The 20,708-nt window shown below is 34.8% G+C and overlaps 1 protein-coding gene across 1 annotated transcript in view; it reads right to left on the bottom strand.

Moving 5' to 3' along the window:
* The window catches only part of CPS1 (carbamoyl-phosphate synthase 1), a 156,906-nt gene that overhangs the window by 50,225 nt on the left and 85,973 nt on the right, over nucleotides 1–20,708 (bottom strand). Inside the window, exons 18-22 of the mRNA XM_055290483.2 lie at nucleotides 20,398–20,542; nucleotides 18,704–18,914; nucleotides 17,102–17,300; nucleotides 13,372–13,548; nucleotides 9,061–9,179 (exon numbers count right to left, since the gene is read on the bottom strand). Of these exons, the coding sequence (XP_055146458.1) occupies nucleotides 9,061–9,179; nucleotides 13,372–13,548; nucleotides 17,102–17,300; nucleotides 18,704–18,914; nucleotides 20,398–20,542 (851 nt within the window). The remainder of the gene's footprint in view (nucleotides 1–9,060; nucleotides 9,180–13,371; nucleotides 13,549–17,101; nucleotides 17,301–18,703; nucleotides 18,915–20,397; nucleotides 20,543–20,708) is intronic.

Below are 20,708 nucleotides of genomic sequence, written 5' to 3'. Positions count from 1 at the left end.
AAATTTCTGAACTCAAAACCTGGCTCCAATATGAAGTAAGGAGAATTTACTTAAACATTCTGAGTCATCATTTCTTTCATAAAATATGGGATAGAGACACATACCTTCTAAAAACTGTACATTCAGACTTGTATGAGATAACATGTGTAAAGTTAGCTAAGAGCTTTTGTTTCTAACCTCCACTAAACTTTCATGAATTCATATTTCTGCTTCTCACATGTCCGTTAATGTGTCCTGTCTATGTATAGCTCTTTGTATAGGTTATAAACCTATATTATAGGTTCAATGACGAGTGATTATTCAGCAACAAATGGCTTTGGAACTAGCACAAAGCCTTACACATAGTAAGTACCCAATAAATAATGACTGAATAGAAGAACAAATACCATTTGGTCTAATAACTAGTGATTATTCATCAACAAATGGCTTTGGAACTAGCACAAAACCTTACACACAGTAGGTACCCAATACATAATGACTGAATAGAAGAACAAATACCATTTGGTCTAATAACAGCTCCTAATAAAAAGAAATGCCATCAAGTAAATACATATCCCATCACACTTAGTTCAGAGACATTAACATAGGAATAATGTATTAATTATTGACTATTTATAGATACATATACACATATTCTGAGTATGTTATTTTAAATCAACTTAAAATTTTTAAGTTGTATATTCTTATGAACTAGCAAACATACAATAATTAATAAACAGAAATATAATAGGCACTTTATGAGTCATCTGAATATTACTCTGAAAACCTTTTAAGCAAAACATTCATCTTGTCCATGCCAGACTCATAAGTACTCTCTCACAAATTCAAAAATGCACAATTATTTGCCAAAACTATGAAAACACTATTTAAACAACAAATGAAGACTCTCAGAACATTAAATATTTGATGTAAAATTTTATATCGATCTCTATAAATTATTACTTTAAAAATTAGTGGAGTCCTATCAAACCTATGACATCATCTAAAATATCATTTTATTACATGGAACATAAAAGCAAATTAAAAGTAAAATGTATTTTTGGCATTAGTTCACAGAGTTATAAAATTTCCCATGGTATTACTCTTCTCTTACAAAGAAATAAGTACTTGTATATATAGGCCCCATTTTTTAGTATACCTGAAAAGGTTCATTATATAAATGGCTTGGAGTATGAAGACTGAAAGCATAGAATGGTAATATGTAATAACTAGTAAGATTGTTTTTCCTTAAAGTTTGTTACTTTACATATAGTATATATTCATCTAGCTGCATGACTGACCAGTAAAATAAGAAGGGAGTTTTTGTTGTTTCTTTTTGTTTTGTTTTCACTAGGGTGAAACTGAGGCTTAGAATATCGTGTGAGTTAGTAGTAATACGAGAAGACATAAGACTATTTTCTGCAAATTAAATTAATGGGTTCCACTAAAGTGTTCAATCATCTCCATTCTCATTTCTATATCCAAAATAATAGATGCTATCACAAAAATATGTCATAGTAAAGTATCACAAAAATTATAATATGATTATATGTTATACTATCTTTCTTTAAATTACTTGTATATTTAGTAGTTCAAGATGAAAGTCGTTGATTTTTTTTCTACCAGAAAATATACATTGTCATCAGAAAGTAAAGTACTGACCCTTCTGTTTCTTATATCTAAGTTCCAGTAACTCTTAGGTGACACTTTTCCCCCAGAAACTTCAATCAAGCATAAGCACAAAACGTTCTTCCCTGATTTTTGCCATGCCTCGTGAGCAAGTTAAATAAAAAGTCAATCGAAGTTAGCATGTGTAGGAGAGGACATTCAAAGGGAGTGTTCCAGCTAAGGTGACACCTGCATTATTACATCTGCCAGAAGTTTGTGGCTGCAGGGAAATGGCCAACTTTACTGAGCTCAATTTAGCACTTGAATGCCCAAGTGGAACTCACCAGGGTTGTCCTAGATTGTTTTCCTAAGCAATAGGCACGCCTATGATTTTTCACCACTCACCAATGGACATAGTTTATCACATTGAACATGGTGATTTCAGATGGAAACTGGACCCTTGAAAAGTGCACTTTACTCTTTCTTTTAAAACTATATTGACTATAAGCAGTAAAGAGGAAAGAGAATATTAAAGTTATTAGAGTGAAAATAGCAAAAAAAAAAAACACATGAAACCTATAGAATATTAGACAAAAGCAATACCTGGATAATTTGTAAATAAATCCATAGTAAAGTTTAGGTCAACAATAGGGAAACAAATACAAATCTTAGCTTCCAATACTTATATGGTATAAATTGTATCACAATGGTTATATCTCCCACTCTTAAACGTGTAAAATGAATGAAAATAGATTCTTTTTAAGTAGTCATCTACAACATTGCTAACATAAATAGTGGCATTGTACATAAAAACAAGAGAGCAAAATGGACCATTCCAGGAAAATTGCCCAGAATGAATGGAATGCACAAGAACAAGCAATCATCATAAATGGTGGAAAACCTTCACTTTGATGATTTAACATGGTATAGCAAAAGCAGACGCTGGCCCTCTTCTTTAAGCTAATCACTTGAAGCAAGGATTCAAAACTTAATTCAGCCTAGTTTTAGCCAGTAAAAGAACGAAATTATACAATTTAGGCAGGTATAATAAAATCCCCAAGCTGGATATGTCAGTCAGAAATAGCTAAAGAAACCAAAAAAAACAAAATAAGGAAATTAAAAAATTAAAAACAGTTACAGCCAGAGGGATAAGCAGATGCTTACAGCTGGTAATTGTACTCTCACTTTTTTTTTCTTGCCTGTTCATGTGTCTTTTTTTTTTTTTAAGTATCATGATTGTCTTTCAATATAAAATTGCCAATCCAAGTTGGTATTATAAATAATAATGCTTGGGGTGTAAAGTCCTGAAATAGTTCTTTCTCACAACTCTATTATAGTTGAATTCCCTACATACTTACAGCAAGGGGAGTCCAACTGAAGGATATTTGTACCTGTGCTTGTTTATTAATAATATAGTAGAAACCTTCTTTATATATGCTGGTTCTACCATGATAGGACCATCACCCCTTTATTGGCTACTGTTTCTAAACTGAAGGTGTCTATTTTAGGTAGTCTTACTTCTTATTTCCTCTAGATGTTATCTACACCTCTAAACAAATCTGTTTCTATACCCCTAAGCAAACCGGTTTCTGTGTGTGTATATATATGCTTATGTTTACATATATTTAATATATTTACATGCATATTTACATACTATATACTTGATATGTAAGTATATAAGCATACACATATACGTATTATTTTTATGCAGCCATCTATGGTATATACAAATACAAATATATTGTATTTGATATTTAAGTATGTAAGTATATACTTACATGTAAGTAAGTATTCTTTTTAAGCATCATCTACAACATTGCTCACATAAATAGCAACATTGTACATAAAAACAATGTTTACTTTTTACTAAAAAAGTAAAAAGTATATAAGAATATAATTATATATCAAATATAAGGGGTTAAATAGCAAGTATCCTGGGCTCTGGAGTCCTGCTTAGACCTGATCCCAATTCTGTTATCTATTAGTATGTGATGTAGAGGAAACTGCTGAATCTCTCAGTGCCTCAGTTCACTATCAATAAAATTAGGACAATCACTGATTTCTTAATGTTGTGTTAGGAATTAAACAAAATAATGTGCTTAGAACAGTGCTTAATATGTAGTCCAAAAATTTTTGTGATAATTATCTTACACTTTGAAGGCATTCAGAATTATTAAACTGAATCCAAATTCAAGTTTCAGTATTAAGGGTTATAAAATTCATTATTTAGTTACAATAAGGAATAGGCTATATCAGAAGAACCTAGTTGGTGAAGACATTTGACATCTTTATTTGATTTATGGTACCAGCATTTCCTCTCTCCAGGCAGGAGATCTTTACATGACCAAAATTGAATCTATGCACTAATGGAAAAAAGAACTATAGGTGAGATTTTTATAATTTCTAACAGATCAGAGTAAGGATATTTTTCTTTTGGTATTTATTAAAATGCTACATGTGAAAGCGTCAGCACTGGGAGAGTGAGTATGGGAAAACCAGACTCAAATCGCAATAGCTTAGCACTGAAGGCTAATGGATAGAGATTATGCACATGTTGTGGTTCCATTAAAAATTTATATAGACTTCATTTTCCTCAAACTCTTTGCAGGGTGATCTGACAATATGAAGTTAAAAGACCTTTGGTGACCATTAAACATCTAAATTCCAAAGCATACACATAACAAATATTCGAATCCTACATGACACAACTTACATCGCATTGAGTAAAAAGAAACTTCTCAAATCCTAAAGAAATCCACTGTAAATATGTTATCACCCTAGGTCAGTTAATGCTACTACACCAGCCTATAAATTTGAGGAACTGCCTAGAACAGTCAACTTCCCTAGCATGCCCTTGGGTAGCAATAAGCAGTTTAAGTGGAAAAGGAGAAAGTCAGTGAGCGTAAGTGGGAAAGAGATTTTTTTTTGGCTGAAGCTGTCTAAATAATGGTTATTACCTAAGCTGTTAAGAATAGATATTGCTTCAGAAGTCTTGTGAGGGTTGCCATTGCTACTATATTCAGGTATTAGAGACAGCATACTGAGTTCTGAGGGGGCAAGCTTGAACTCAAAGCTAGGATGCTGAGTTGATTATTCTGATACATGTTGATATAGTGTTTATGTTTGTCCCTGCCCAAATCTCAGATTGATATTTAATCCCCAGTGTTGGAGATGGGGACTGGTGGGAGGTGACTGGATAATGGGAGCAGATTTCTCATGAATGATTTAGCACCATCCCCTTGGTGCTCTCCTGGCAATAGTGAGTGAATTCTTGCATAATCTGGTTGTCTGAAAGTATGTGGCACCTCCCCCACCAACTCTCTCTCTCTGGCTGGCTCCTGCTTTTGCCATAGGACACGGCTGCTTTCCTTTTGCATTCTGCCATGATTGTAAGATTTCTGAGGCCTCCCTAGAAGCCAAGCAGATGCTAGCACCACGCTTCCTGTAAAGTTTACAGAACTGTGAGCCAATTAAACTTCATAAACTACCCAGTCTCAGATATTTCTTCATAGCAATGCAAGAATGGCCTAATATACCTATCCCTCTTGTCTCATCACCCTGCAGAAAGATGAGACTTCATACATCATCATGAGCATGAAACATGTTTATCTCTCCCCTTCAAGGAGAGGGGTTTCTTATTATAATTTCTACTATCTCACAGGCATAGAAAACTCATCAGTTACTGCAATAATGACTACCTAGTTACAATCATTGTTTTGTTTTTCCCATCTCAGTCTGTGAATATTTATATATACTAAATATGTGGGTATTTTTTTTTTATAATTTCCATTGTATTTTATTTTAAAATACATTGTTTGAAGTTATTGCATAAATAAGTACATTTATTGTTTACATTTCAAACATAAGCTATGTTCTTGTTTTTATATTTCTTTTTTTATATTATTATACTTTAAGTTCTGGGATACACGTACAGAACATGCAGGCTTGTTACATAGGTATACACGTGCCATGGTGTATGAATGGCATGGTGTATGTATGGGTTTGCTGCACCCATTGACCCATCATCTACATTAGGTATTTTTCCTAATGCTATCCCTCCCCTAGCCCCCCACCCCTCAACAGGCCCCGGTGTGTAATGTTCCCCCTCCATGTCCATGTGTGGGTATATTCTATTTGAGACTCAAATTCTGAACTTCATTTCAGATGACTATGTGTAAATACAAGTCAGAAACTGACCAACAATTTAATGATATGCTCATCCTCTGCTATTAAATGTGTTTATCGGACTTTAGAACTTGAGCTTGATTAACAAGTAGAGTAGGAATTTTTATTCATTAGCATAAGGGAATGCTATTTATCTTTTGATAAGAATAGCATTTGCATCAGTAGCTATCATTAACTGCTTCCTTTAAAAAATACGTCTGATATTAAAATAAGTGATGCATTATAAAGGAAATTAAGAAATGATACATTGCAAAATATATAAGCAAATGAAAATTGTGAGTCTGAAAATGAATCTTTAAATATCTATCATATCTACATATCTAAAATCATAATACATAATACATATCTGAAATCATAAAGTAACCTTTATTATAATGAGTAGCATTTTTATTTTGAGGGGAAAAGAGGAAAAATTTTCTTGGGCCCTCACAATATGTCAGATGTCATTTATACTTAAATAAATTAAGCTTCGCAAAAAAACTAGAAGCAGAGATTAAGAAAAAGAACACGAATCTGGAGAAATGAAAGAGGTGATGTACCTCTGATTCTATAGTGGGGAGGACTGCGCACCAATCTGTCTGGCTCCATAGTCTGCTCCTTCCAATGCACAAGGGTGGAACCAGAAAACCCATGTCTAGCATTCTATATTTTTTCTCTTAATTTACTTCTCTTTTCCCAAGTGAGGGCCCCACTGCCTGTCTTCTCAAGGATCTATATGAAAAGTACAAAGGGAGTGCGGTACATTGGCACCAGAGATAGATGTTGAGGCAGGAGAATTTTGGAGTTCTCTGAACACACAACTGCTTCTGTGTTAGAATGGCTGTCCTACAGCTAAAGACAGCCATTCTAACACAGAAGCAGTTGATATCTTCAAAGTAAACCATAAACAAATACAAATGAAAAAGAACAACTAATCTTCTCAGCCCCTCTCCAAACTGGCAATATGTAAGTCAGCTATAGGTCATTAATAGGGAGCTCTTGTTACTGTTGGAGCAGTACATACCTTGATGACTAAGCCTCCCTGGATATTGAGGGGCTGAGAAAAAGCAGAGGACTCATGACCCAGACTAATGGTGAGTATAATTAAAATAGGGCAAGGAAACTCAAGGCCTTACATACTTAACATTCATTCCATCAGCTGTCATATCCTTTCAACTTCAGACCCCTATGTGCCACAAAATGATTGAGACAGGTAGCTTTAGTGGCTGTCTATTCTTGCTATTTATCTAATACCACTAAATAACAATCATTATCAAATTGCTATGTGTGCATCAATGACACTTCAAAAAGAAAGGAATTAAACCATAAAGTGACACTCAGATAACGAGTTCAGGGTTTAGGTTTGCTAGTGCCATGGATCATCTGTGAGTTCCACTTCAGGTTTACTTAAGCTTTTGCTATATAAGAGACACTTCAACCTCCCTGGATCAAAAGCAAATTTATACAGTACAGATGATTTTAATTATAAGTTTTTTAAATTTTTGAAATGATATAAAGCTTTACATAAAGAGTTTTAAATGTAGATCATTATGAACAATAAGAAATATCCCTATTTACAAATATATTCATGCCAGAAAATGGAGATTGAAAATGTCAAATTGTCGGCAAATAAATGCAACAGAATGTGGAAGTCAGAAAAATATTATAAGTGATCTGTAACAGTGTGTTGTTTTAATCCTCCAAGGACCTTTTTCACTATCAATATACCCTTGTTTATGCTTAGTTAGAATCTCAACCTGCCTTCTGGTTGTAACGAAAACTATTCAATTAAAACATTGAATTTGTCCAAAAATCAGAACGTATATCAAGTGGAAATTTAAATCACAATAACATCTGCTATTTTCCACCCCAGGTCTTTCCCACTGCTGTGACTGGCATACTATAAGTTTCTAGCACCCCCATGTGGCTTAATTGCAGTGGTTTCATAGGCATTTGAAATCAGTTGCCTGAAACTGAGAACAGTAGAACAGACTATAATTTAACACAGAAGTTCTGCTGGCATCATAAACCAAGAAAGGAAAATTTAAGTCAGCAAAATTATAAGATAAATGTATAGGTTCAATTCCTAACTTATTTGCTATCTACTGTTCATTTTATTTGATCACTAGAAAGGATGATTTACAAGCAACTATAGCTAGTTTCATCTTTGCCAGATAGAATTCCTCAGTTTTCAAAACCAAGCATTTGACATGGGCCATAATTAAATAGATGAAAAAGAACCTAATTTTCCTCAAAAGGAAAAGCAAGTGTTTTATTACCTAGTTTGTACACATATTGATCAGGCAAATACAGTAACCCAATTATATGTTGCAATTGCTAAATAGTTGAGCAATCCAGGTTTTGAGATCTCCCACTGTCCTCAAAGATATTTTAAGTGATTAAAGTATCTACATTTTGTCAAATCATTTGAGAACAATTTTTATACAAATAAAATTTTTCATTCTCTAAACACATCCCTAGTTTGCAGGTAAGACATCTTTCCAATAGTAGTGTATTTCAGAGTGATTTTAGAGGGAAGAAGTTCAAGAGGACTACATTGTCTTTTTTAATCTGCTAATAAATGCTCCTCTTATTGAAGATAGATGTTTAAAACTGATCCATGCTTTCATCAGCCTAAGGTGCCCCAGCAGTTTTCCCATGAAAAATTTAAAAGTAGATTTTAAGGACTACATTATCAAAATATTCTCAACATAAAACGAAGTTTAAAAATAATTGGCCATGATGGAGATAAAAATGTAAATTAGTCAGAGGTAAAGAGTCTGTTAAGAGAAACCTGAATGTGGCTTATTTGTATGCCGAACTGAATGTCCCAATTTAAAAATAGTACAATGCAAAAGGAATGCATTTTCTCCTCAATATACAGCAATGTATAGATTGATATTAAAAGGGGAAAACAGACTTCAGAATGTAGAGGAAAATTTATAGAAAACAGAAATATTCATTTAATTGATTAATAAAATTTAAATCTAGATAATACTTCATAATTAAATAATACCTGTTCATAAATGTATACCAATTTTGTGCATTTAAAAGACCTTATTTCTATGTCTGATGACAAGGGTGGGAATAGAAGATGATTAAAAAGATTAATGGATACATTTCTAAAGGTAAACATCTAAAAAAAAAAAAACCTGCCATTTGTCTTCTGGCTATGGGTACTATTTTCCAACACTGGCACTATCTACCTCATTGAATCACAATGTTGACCAAATGCTTAAGAATAGGAAGAAGACTCTTCAAAAATTGCACTGAAGGTGTCTGGTATGAATGAAAGCAGCACTGCCTTACCTGTTGAGCCCTTTCAGTGTCTTTTCCATGTTTAAAATATCACGCATCTTATACAAAAACCACTTGTCAATGTATGTGAGCTTCTCAATCTCATCAAGGGACATGTTGTCATCAATGGCCTGCCAAGAGGAGAAGAGATACTTTCTTTGGCAAACATTTTTCTAAATGTCTTATTTGGTTTAAAACACATAGCAGTCATGCCTCTGTGTGTTATTTAGAGAGCCCGAGACTACAGACTGAGTTACGAAACACGAAACTGACATCGTTGACATTCCTTCCAATAAACATAAAGATGGTGCCAACTATATCCACAAATGGCATACAGAGGAGGTGCCTGCCTTGAGTGGTGTGTTCTCAGAAAAATCTCCTAACAGGTTTTGACTCACTCCTCTTTATTTGATCGTGTTACCCATTATACCCTAAATTTGGTACATCTCTTTGGAATTAAAGAAGTCTCTTGAAACTACAGTTAAGTCAAATTGGTAAGAAAATCTAGAATTAATATAATGATCACTTAACTTGTATTGTTGATAGTTATCTTGTAGGAGATAGCATATTTTTATCACCTCACTCCACATTCACACAAACATACAATAGTCAGTGAGAATTTATGGGTCAGATCTGGCTTGGCATTATTCCTCCAGAATATTTCCTCACGGGACTTCAAACAAAAAATTGTTTTGAATCAGTCACTATGATTTTTGTGCTAAGGGAGGCATTTTTTTAAATCCTAGTAGATTCCAAAACAATGTAGTAATAACTTCTGTTCTGATAGGCAGCTCAGCCTCTTCCTCAAGCTTACTTTAGCAATTTCTCAAAAGTAAAACTACAACTATGGGTCATTAAGCTGAGTAGAAAATTTAACTGAAAAAAGAGATAAACTCTCAAAACCCAAATCTTTATACAAAAAGATGTCTATTCTTATTCTTGTATGTTTGTATATACCCAGTGAAAAATCAGAAAATACTCCAGAACAACATATTTTAGAATAACACACTGCGTTTTTAAGACCCATTAAGACATATATGCAACTAGTAACTCTGCCGTTATATTTCAGCCCAGGGAGCTTACTTTTCTTAAAGCTTTTACATAATTGTAGTATCAGAGAGACCATGATTATAATTGTTGAGATATGGCATGGCTCATAATTTTGTTGACTAGAGTAAGATGACATTTAACAGAAATACTCAAAGCCATGTTCATTTCCTAGTCAATGTATGTTTCTTTTGTTTAATTCTCCCTGTACTTAGTCAGGTTCCCAAAGACTTACTATTCTGTCTTACTTTCTAAGTGATTAAAGGCACAATTAGCTGTTGGCCATCTACAATGTAAGGTGGAGAGAACCTTAAGTTACTGAAACTTTTAAGAGATCAAAGGAGGTTTTCACACAAGCATATACAGTGAGGGAGGGCCTAGAATCCTGTAGTCATTTCACTGGAAGGAATGAAAGGACAACTACAGTCAAATCCATGATTTCTTAAAGTACATATATATATATATATATATATATATATATAGAGAGAGAGAGAGAGAGAACAAAGTATATATATATATACTTTAAGTTCTGGGATACATGTGCAGGATGTGCAGGTTTGTTACATAGGTATACATGTGCCATGATGGTTTGCTGCACCCATCAACCCGTCATCTACATTAGGTATTTCTCCTAATGCTATCCATCCCCTACCTCCCCACCCCCCGACAGGCCCCGGTGTGAAATGTTCCCCTCCCTGTGCTCATATGTTCTCACTGTTCCACTCCCACTTATGAGTGAGAACATGTGGTATTTGGTTTTCTGTTCCCGTGTTAGTTTGCTGAGAATGATGGTTTCCAGCTTCATCCATGTCCCTGCAAAGGACATGAACTCATCCTTTTTTATGGCTGCATAGTATTCCATGGTGTATATGTGCCACATTTAAAAGTTCATCATCACTAGTCATTAGAGAAATGCAAATCAAAACCACAACGAGATACCATCTCATGCCAGTTAGAATGGCTATCATTAAAAACTCAGGAAACAACAGATCCTGAAGTGGATGTTGAGAAATAGGAACGCTTTTACACTGCTGGTGGGAGTGTAAATTAGTTCAACCTCTGTGAAAAACAGTGTGTCAATTCCTCAAGGATCTAGAACCAGAAATACCATTTGACCCAGCAATCCCATTATTGGGTATATACCCAAAGGATTATAAATCATTCTACTATAGAGACACATGCACATGTATGTTTATTGCAGCACTATTCGCAATAGCAAAGACTTTGAGCCAACCCAAATGCCCATCAACGATAGACTGGATGAAAAAAAAAAATCCATGATTTCTAACAGCAAGCAAGATCCTGCCAGTCTTAAGACCTCATCTCCAAGCACTGCAGCTTTGCTATGTAACACTGCTGTAATGAAGTCTATAATGACCCCAAACAAGTCTGAGGTTACTTTAATGTTCCAAAAATCAAAAATAATGCCTGCATTCTCCCCAAATCAAAAGAGGTGATGATCCAGTCATCCTGAAATAAGACTGCTGTAAAAATCAGACCTCAGAGCAAGTTGCTCTTTTCTAAGACTCATGAAAGCAAGCAAAGATTTACACACTCTCTTCATTCTTTTTCCCCTTCAGCCCTCCACGGTCCTTACACTCTTTGTCAAAATCACCAAGTTCCTGACTGCTGTTGAAATGAACAGTAATGATGACCTCTAACAAACAGAAATCAGTTCCTTCTCCCAGCACTCGAGCAGACAATAATTTATACGCAGACCCTGCACTTCTTGCTCGTACATAGGGTACCTTGTGAAAAAAAGAACCTCCACACATTTTTCCCAGATTCTCATCTTTTATAAGTATGTTAGAAAAGAATGAGAGATTTGCTTGAGTTTTACAGCTTAGCTGGGAACTTGGAAATGCTTCCCTTTTTCATCTCCTTCAAAGTGGCAGAAACATGATTGCTAGACTTAAGGAAAAAATCTATTTACTGTCCTTTGCCTGAGAAAAAATTATATATATATACACACACACACACACACACACAGACACATACACATATGAATGTCATGAGCTGCTTCCTAAATAAAAGACCGAAATAGGGATAATAAATGATGAAGGTGAAATGGCTTTCTAAAATATCTTCTTATCACTGCTATCCCACCCACCACCACCAGAGAAAAATTCTAATTACCTTGAAACTCAACATGGGAAAATGTCCAACAAGAGATAATAGCAACTCAGTGGGGCTTAAATATTTTCCATTTAGAAACCATAAGAGCGAAGAGAATATACATTGGATGCAATGAAGGAAATATCCCTTCCTCTCCTTCAGGTCTCTTAAGGACTCAAAATACGGACATAAAAGTTGCGATGAGTTCAAAATCACTAGCAACATTTTTCTGTTTCTACACAGGCAAATTACAAATACGGGAATCCTTTTAAAGAGAAAGTTCATGTTTTCACCGACTCATCCCACATGCATGCGCACACACACACACACATGCACACACACACACACACATAAAATGGTCAGTGGAGCTTTGTAGAACCAGTGCAGTTTGATACTGTTGGAGGATTAAAGCTTACGCTTCCTTAAATGTCAAAAAGGCTTTCAGGGATTTCTGAACAGACAGATTCCAGCTGCCCAAGTCACCTTTTATAAAATCAGATGAGCTGAAACTTCAAAACTCTAAGCACAGTAAATATAAAAGGAGATTAACATGGCATTTAATTTGCATGAGAAGCAAGTAGTGGAGGGAAGTGAGAAATGTAGCACCTTTTTTCCTGAAAGTAAGACCAATAAAATAATTACATGGGAAACCCTATAATCATGGGGGCCCTTTATAGTCTGTTGCTGTTTTTTACACACAGAAAGAGAAGCAAATAAATTAAGATTATTCTAGACTCAAGTAGCACATACTAAGGGATATTATTGTATGCACCTTCCTTTCTACAATACAATTTTCCACATTCAAGGAACACGTAATAAAGTTAATAGTAAAGGACAAGTCAATATTGTCAAATCTACTTAAGAGTATTAGTACCAAGTATACTTAAAAAGGGGGACATTTTATCTATTTAATCATCCTTTAAAACTGCAATGTGCCCTTAAATCCAGGCTTAAAGTCAAAAAAAGTGAAAATTTATCATTAATTGTAAAAGACTCTAATGAAATCTACAGATGTTTCCCGTTTAATACCATAAAAGAATTAAAAATTTTCCAAAAATCCCTGATTTAAAACCACTTTCTGATTCAGTTTTATTTTAATGTCCAGACTGACTACATTCTGGAAAAACAACCAGTAGCTCTGGGCCCCTTGTAACATCTTACCTTGGCAATGGCGTAGATACGCGTGCTGCTTGGTTCAGACAACTCTTTTCTAAGATCTAAATTAGATGGCCATTCTTTGTTCATTGGGAGACGGGGAGTGAAACCTTCTATAGATGGGTGGCACATCCGTAAAGCTTTCTGGAAACTCTCCTCAAAGGTACGACCAATAGCCATGACCTGTAATACATGTTTAAGATCTCATATTGAAAGAAAAAGCTTATGTATCTTTAATTGGTAACTGAACTGGATGTAAAATATATTTTATAAAACAAGTAAGAACAAAAAATATATCATAAAGCCCTTCAAATTAAAAAAAAAGTGTTCCTTTTTTCTTCCTCTCTCACGTTCTCCATGGTTTTTGTGTAATGCATCTTCATTAGGTCAGTCTTTTGCCACTCAGGGAGTTCAGCTGTATTTGCTGAGATTGATGAGGAAATCACCGGTACCTGCTCTGGACCGTAGTATTAAAATAAGAAATTCAAGGTTGAAGCATAGAGACCTTTTCTTAGTAAGATCTTGCTTTATGCACATGTTCTTTAGAATGGAAGGCAAATAAAGAGAAACCAGAAATATATTAACACGAAAATATAACTATTTGTAAACGAGTATCAGTCAGTATTCAAGAGAGGTTGGCTTTCCTTATAGCTAAGCATTAATGTTAATAGAACCTTGAGAGTCATAACAAATACTGATGATTATGATTTTGAACGTAGGAGGAGACTAAACTTTCTATGACAAATTCAGTGTGTCTTTCCGCGATCTTTACAGCTCATCATACACTAATCAATTAGAAAAATTATGTGGTGATTTAGTTTGGACAAGTTGCATGTCAGAACTAAACTTAAATTGATCTTGCAACCTACTCAGTTATTTTCACTGGATAAACATTGTGTTTGAATCTTTTCATAGAATAATAGATTGCTATGCATTTTTGGTTTCCAATTTAAAATAATAGCAGTCATAATGCTATCTTCAGTAAACTTTTGTGATTCCTCAAATAGACTCAAATTACCACTAATGTCAGTTTAGGAAATCTTCATGTCAGTTATGTGACAAGATACATATTCAATGATTACTAAAGCCAAACAGATAACCTTTTCACACTGTTCCAAATTTAATTAGAAATAAGGAAAATTCACAAGAGCAGGAATAAACAACCTGTTAATGCAATTCAGATATGCAATTTGCAAGTCATAGTGGTATATTGAAGAGTTAGACAATATCTTTATAGGTTGTCCGGCCTGGGCATGGAAAAGACTGCCAGAAATCAGACATTTTATGGTTCTGTAAAATTAAGGAAATATTTTGGGTATATTTAAGAAAATCTGAGGTATTACATACTTAAAATTTGTCTGAAATTAGTTCTATAAGTAACTCTCCATATATTTTTATTATTCTTAAGCACAATCTATATAATGGCACATGGGATCCATTCAATTAAAAAAAAACCTATATAACAAAGGAATATATAACTATAAATGTTTGCTCAAAAATTGTGCTTTTCAATACTCTGTCTATATATTTTTGCTTCTTGAAACAGGTTCTCACTCTGTTACCCAGGCTGGAGTGTAGTGTGGCACTATAGGGCTCACTCCAGCCTGGACCCCCTGGGTTCAAGTCGTCTTCCCACTGCATTTGCCCTATACTATTAAAATGCACCTTCCTTGAGTGACTATTTCACATTTTCCAGTGGAATGGCTATAATGGGCTTCCTCAACCCTATTCTACTATATTCTCATAGCACCTATATATAAATACTATCTTTTAATATTTACCAGAGATTAATAATCCATTGTATATTTGGGTCAGTTTAGGTATTCTGAGCTTACCAACTGCAGACAATGTATCTCAATTATCTATTGATAATTCATTTTTTTAATTCTCCCAGTGTCTTGCATGTAGTAAGAACTCAGGAAATGTTTGCTCACTTTTTGAACTAAATGTAAGGTGTTAGACAACAAAACTCCCCCCTACCTTTTATTTTTTGTTTGACAACAAAACCCCTCAGATAAGAAGCCCCAGATGAAAATATTACATAATTTTCTCAAGTTCCTTGGACTACAAATTTTACGGGTGAACATTATTTAAAAAGGACGCTTCCCATGAAATGTAAACTAAATGACAGTTGTTTATTTGGTGCAAACACTAGCAACATAGATTTTCATGGCATTTGGATTCTATTTCTTTAATACACTAAAAAGTATGATTTTAAAAATAAGATTTAAAACAGCTATAATGGAGAAAAAACTAATATTTAGTGTTTTACAACTAGTAAGACATTTTAATTTAAAAGGTCAATTTGTTCTTTATTTGTTATTACTTTAAAATCTTTCATAAGTATCTTACAAATTAAGGAAGCCAAAATAGTAATAATCCTGCCTTTCATGTGTGAATATGATAGACTAGTAAAGCATTACTTTTTCTTTTTCCATGTATTGGTGACAGATTTAATCTATCTTTTCTGTGATTAGTGACATGCATTTCTGGCCTGGGTTTAGGCTATAATCTGTGTTATGGTTCAAATAAAGAACAATATGGAACAATATGTCATAAACAGTCTTTTGCTCTGTACTCTAATCAGCTTAGATACATAGACTAAAAGCTCCCACACTGGCCACAACAGAAATAGAGATGAGATACAGATAAACTAAGATAAATGGTAGATAGACAAATGATAGAGAAAGACTGAGATTTGTTCATACTTCCGCGCTCAAAACCTTTACCCCATGCAACATTTATGAATACTAATTTAATAATAACAATAATGATGCATTACATTTATTAAGAGGGGGTATTATAAGAATCCTGCAAGGTAGGTATTATTATTTCTATTTTGTAGGTGTGGATCCTGAAACTCAGTCTTGCCTGAGAGTCTGCAGCTAATAAGTGGCAATGCCAAGAGTAATATCCAAGTCCAGCTGGTTCCAAGTTTTATGTTTTCTCCACTATCCCAAACCTTCTGGATGCAGAAAATGATTAGGACTTGGTGGAAGGAGGCAAAGGAGTGAATCTCAGCAGAGATATAAATTCCTTTCTTTCCTCCCACACAGAACACTGCATCTTTGAAGATGCAATAATCAAAGGCTAACTTTAATTTCAAATAGTATAACACAGCACATTCTAAAAAATATTCTAAAGATGTTAAAAGCTTAGAACTTTTTAGTATAATTAAAGGGGGCTTAATAATCCACTATGCTCATATCAATTTAGAATTTTAGAGCTGGAAGGACCCTGAGAGATGAACTGGTCCAGCCTCTTCTTTTATAGATGTGGGGAATGAGGTCTCAGGAAGTTAAAGCCACAATTTGCATGAATGGACTAAAGTTGAATTCTTAAGCTCAGTTCAGTGAGCTTTTTTTTGATATATTATATTCTATATTACTTTCTTGATTTGGTTATAAAATATATTACAACTCAGTTATATGTATATGAATGTTTTTCATATATGTATCTATACTATACACCCAGATATATGGCCTCACCTTTTGAATAGGAAGACCTTCAAATCCAGCAAAATGGCCATGTAACATATGTAATATGTTAACAGTCAAATAGAGACTGTTAGCATATTAGTACGCTAATATCCAGGCAACTTTAAGACTATCAATTGCACCTTTAACACTGTCCATGTGTTGACAGTATCCAGGCAACTTTAACACTGTCAATGGTGTCACAAATTTGACAAAATAACTGAGAACAAGAAGAAAAGCGTAATAAAGCAAGGACTCACCTCCCCTACACTTTTCATAGAGCTACCAATTCGGCTAGATGTTCCATGAAAACGGTCAAGATCCCAGCGGGGAATCTTGGTGACCATGTAATCCAGGCTAGGTTCAAAACAGGCTGATGTCTTCCCAGATACAACGTTCTTAATTTCTGGAAGTGGGATTCCTAGGGCAATCTTTGCAGCAATAAATGCCAATGGGTAGCTATAAAAAGAAGACAAATTTATTTTTTTCTTTGAGCAATTATTGAAAACAGACCAAAACATAAATTGGTCTTCTTAAAATTTCTGGTATTATTCTACTTCAGGGTATAAGACACTTGATTCTCTGTTCTGCATCAATATTTAGTAGCCACTTGTGGAATAATAGGAGTGATGATACAAAGTATAGAGGCACAGGTCACAGGAGAATCTACTCTCTATGCACTACATGCATTGCTGCAACTCTCAACCTTCACCTCTTCAACCCAAAATCAATAGCTTTGGTGATAAATAAAGTTTAACCTCCATTTGTATTTAACCTCCACTAAGATGAGAATCTGCAAAATATTTTTTGAGAAAATATATACATATCTGTACCTAAGAATACAGTGGAGTTAGCTAGTACAAGGGAGTACATAATGGTCAGAAAATGTAGGCATTTCAAGTTTGGGTCCTTGCTCTGTCTCCAAATTATCTTTGAACTTTGGGCTCCTTACAAAACTAACACTTTGAGAACTCGACTATCTTCATGCAGAATGTCAGTTTGGGTTATTCTGTTTGAGAAAATAATTCATAGAACTATAGAATTAAAAATGAGTTCTTTAGTACAACTTCCATCTAACAAATGAGGAAACTGATAAAGACAATGAGTGATGTGCCCAAAATCACACACGGTCAATAGAAGAACCAAGTGAGGATGCAGAATTGTGACTCCTGTACAGGGCAACATGCCTTTCGCCACTCCATGCAGTGCTGTGGAACTACATAAAAAAATCTAAAGAAGTAAATATTGTGTTCATTTAAATGCCATAATTGAAGTGTAAGATGCTAAATATATTATTAGAAACAAAAGATTTTGATTAACTTTCCCTCCAATCATGCCTGCTTAGTGGCTGTTACATAGACAGCAGATTTATTTGTTTGGTTGTAACAGTTACTTGTGAAACAATTCCTCACTGTTCAGTCTTGTGGAATTTCGATAAAATAAAAGTAATGTGTATTGCATGCTTGAGTCAAGTGAACTATATTTTCTGTCAACTATTTGCTATAGGGCTACACACCTGAAGAAAACAGTTGAAGACTAAAATTAAGGATTAATCTGCACTTTTAACAACATCTGCAAAGTGCAATTAGGAAGCAGATTTTTCACAGCCTGCTTTAGCCACCTAGATTTTGATTCGTTTATGATTAGCTAGCAAACAAAGCCAGCTAGCAATATAATTTACCTCAATCTGGCAACAAGCTCATTAATAATCATGTCCTCAGGGTGCTATAAATGATTTGGAGCTAACATACAGAAGAGGGGGACATAGTTTGTAAATGCAGCACAGTCTTCCACTATCTGTCAATTTTTCATTTCTATCTGCAAAGAATCTGCAAACCCATGGTCAATTATTCTGGTCTTACCCAGTGGCTTTTGAGGCCAGAGCAGAGCTTCGGGACAGTCTGGCATTCACTTCAATGATGCAGTATTCCATTGAGGTAGGATGAAGGGCAAACTGAATGTTGCATTCACCCACAATGCCCAAGTGGCGAACAACATTGATTGAAGTACGTCTCAACATCTGAAACTCGGCATTGGAGAGTGTCTGGGCAGGAGCCACAACAACTGAGTCACCTATACATCCAAGAAGCACTCATTACTTGGTGGCATATTGAAATAACCAACTTCAGCGACTTAACCATCTACTTGCATGATGCAAGACATAGAACAGTCTGAGGGTTTGTTGGGATATATATGTGATATCAGGTATTCCCCCAATTCCTGTTTTGCCCATATTACTCTGATACCGTAATTTTAGAAACCTCTCTAACCTTTCCCAAGTTCATCTATCTAGTAAGTAGCTATCAAGGCTTCAATCATCTACTCACTAGATTGACTTCAACTTCCCTGCTCTTCATCTCAAATTATTTCTCAAGTTCTTCCTTTCATTGAATATTATCACTCAGACTGGCTCATCAGCTGGCTTTCTGTATCTCATCCCTTCCCATCTTCACTTCTCTCATCATAGCCCCTTATATCTGCAATCTTAGTCTCCATCCCTTCTGCCTTCAAACACGCTCAGATCTTCACTGCCTCCAGAAGTCTTCTCCAACATTGCCAGACAACCATACAAAGCTTCTCTCCCATTCTTTACCTGAATAAGCTTCTTGAAAGTTTGCCAAATCTGCTTACCACTCAATACCATGTAATTCCTTTTAATAGAGCTCACAGAACTGAATTGCAATGAAATTGTTCTCTTGGACATCCAAAAGAGCGAAATTAAATAATCAGTCTTGGTCTTACATAGCATTTGATACTGCCAAAAACAAAGCTCTTTTATAAAATAGTTCTTGCATTGGCTTAGTTGGTACAGTACTACCCTGATTTTCCTCTTAACTCCTTATTCTCCCCTTCTATCTTCAACAGTAATACTTCCTCTTTCCCCTGCCCTATAAATCTAAATGTTTCCCAGAGTTCACAGTTCAACCTTATTCTCTCCTCTTTCTATACCTATGCCCTTGAATACTTTGTCTGTGCCTATGACTTCAATTTTCCCTTTTATGCCAACAGTTTCTAGTGTCTTTGTATCAACTTCCTTATTTCTATTTTATTTCTTAAATTCCATCTCCACATTCTCAACTCCCTTTTTTGACAGCTCTGCTCACACCTCAAATTTAGCACTTTCAAATCCTAAGTTATCATCTTTGCCCTCTTATCTAACTAGTGTACTTTCCTGCAAAACTTATTTCTATTATTGTGCCTATTTTCTCATTTACTGGGTGACTACCAGCTCAGTCTGCTTTAAACTGTCTCAACCTCCCTTCTTATTTCTCAACACCAAGTTTTATGGATCTTATTTCTACCATATTGCTTACCTTTGGCTCTTCCTCAATTAACTCAGTATAATATATGCCTTACTTCACAGGGTTTGTGTGAAGATCAAATTAAATGTGAGAATATTTTCAACACTGTAAAATACTGTACTTGTCCAAAATGTTATCACTAGTCTGTCAACTAGAAATAGTAATTTAAAGGCAACAACTTTATAAAGACTGCCATGGCCACCAAAGACATGAACTGAAAGCATTACTATAGTTCTTGAAGATACTTTGCCTACCTGTGTGAACACCCATGGCGTCAACATTTTCCATGTTACAGACAGTGACACAATTGTCATCAGCATCTCGAACCACTTCATATTCTATTTCTTTCCAACCGGTCACTGACTTCTCCACCAGAATTTGGTTGGTCATAGCAAAGGCCTAGAAATTGGTGACAAAAGATATCAAAGAGTAAGAAAAAGCACTGGCTTCAACAAGGATATTTGGCAAAATACCCTGGCATAAATCCTGGTCAGCACTGAACTCTCAAACCCCGTCTCCATTCTCCCCTGCACAGAAGGCACAATGTGTCAGAAAATCAGTGAGG

The sequence above is a fragment of the Symphalangus syndactylus genome, chromosome 8, assembly GCF_028878055.3.
Source record: "Symphalangus syndactylus isolate Jambi chromosome 8, NHGRI_mSymSyn1-v2.1_pri, whole genome shotgun sequence".
Taxonomy (NCBI): Eukaryota; Metazoa; Chordata; class Mammalia; order Primates; family Hylobatidae; genus Symphalangus; species Symphalangus syndactylus.
This window is presented reverse-complemented; position numbering and strand designations above follow the sequence as displayed.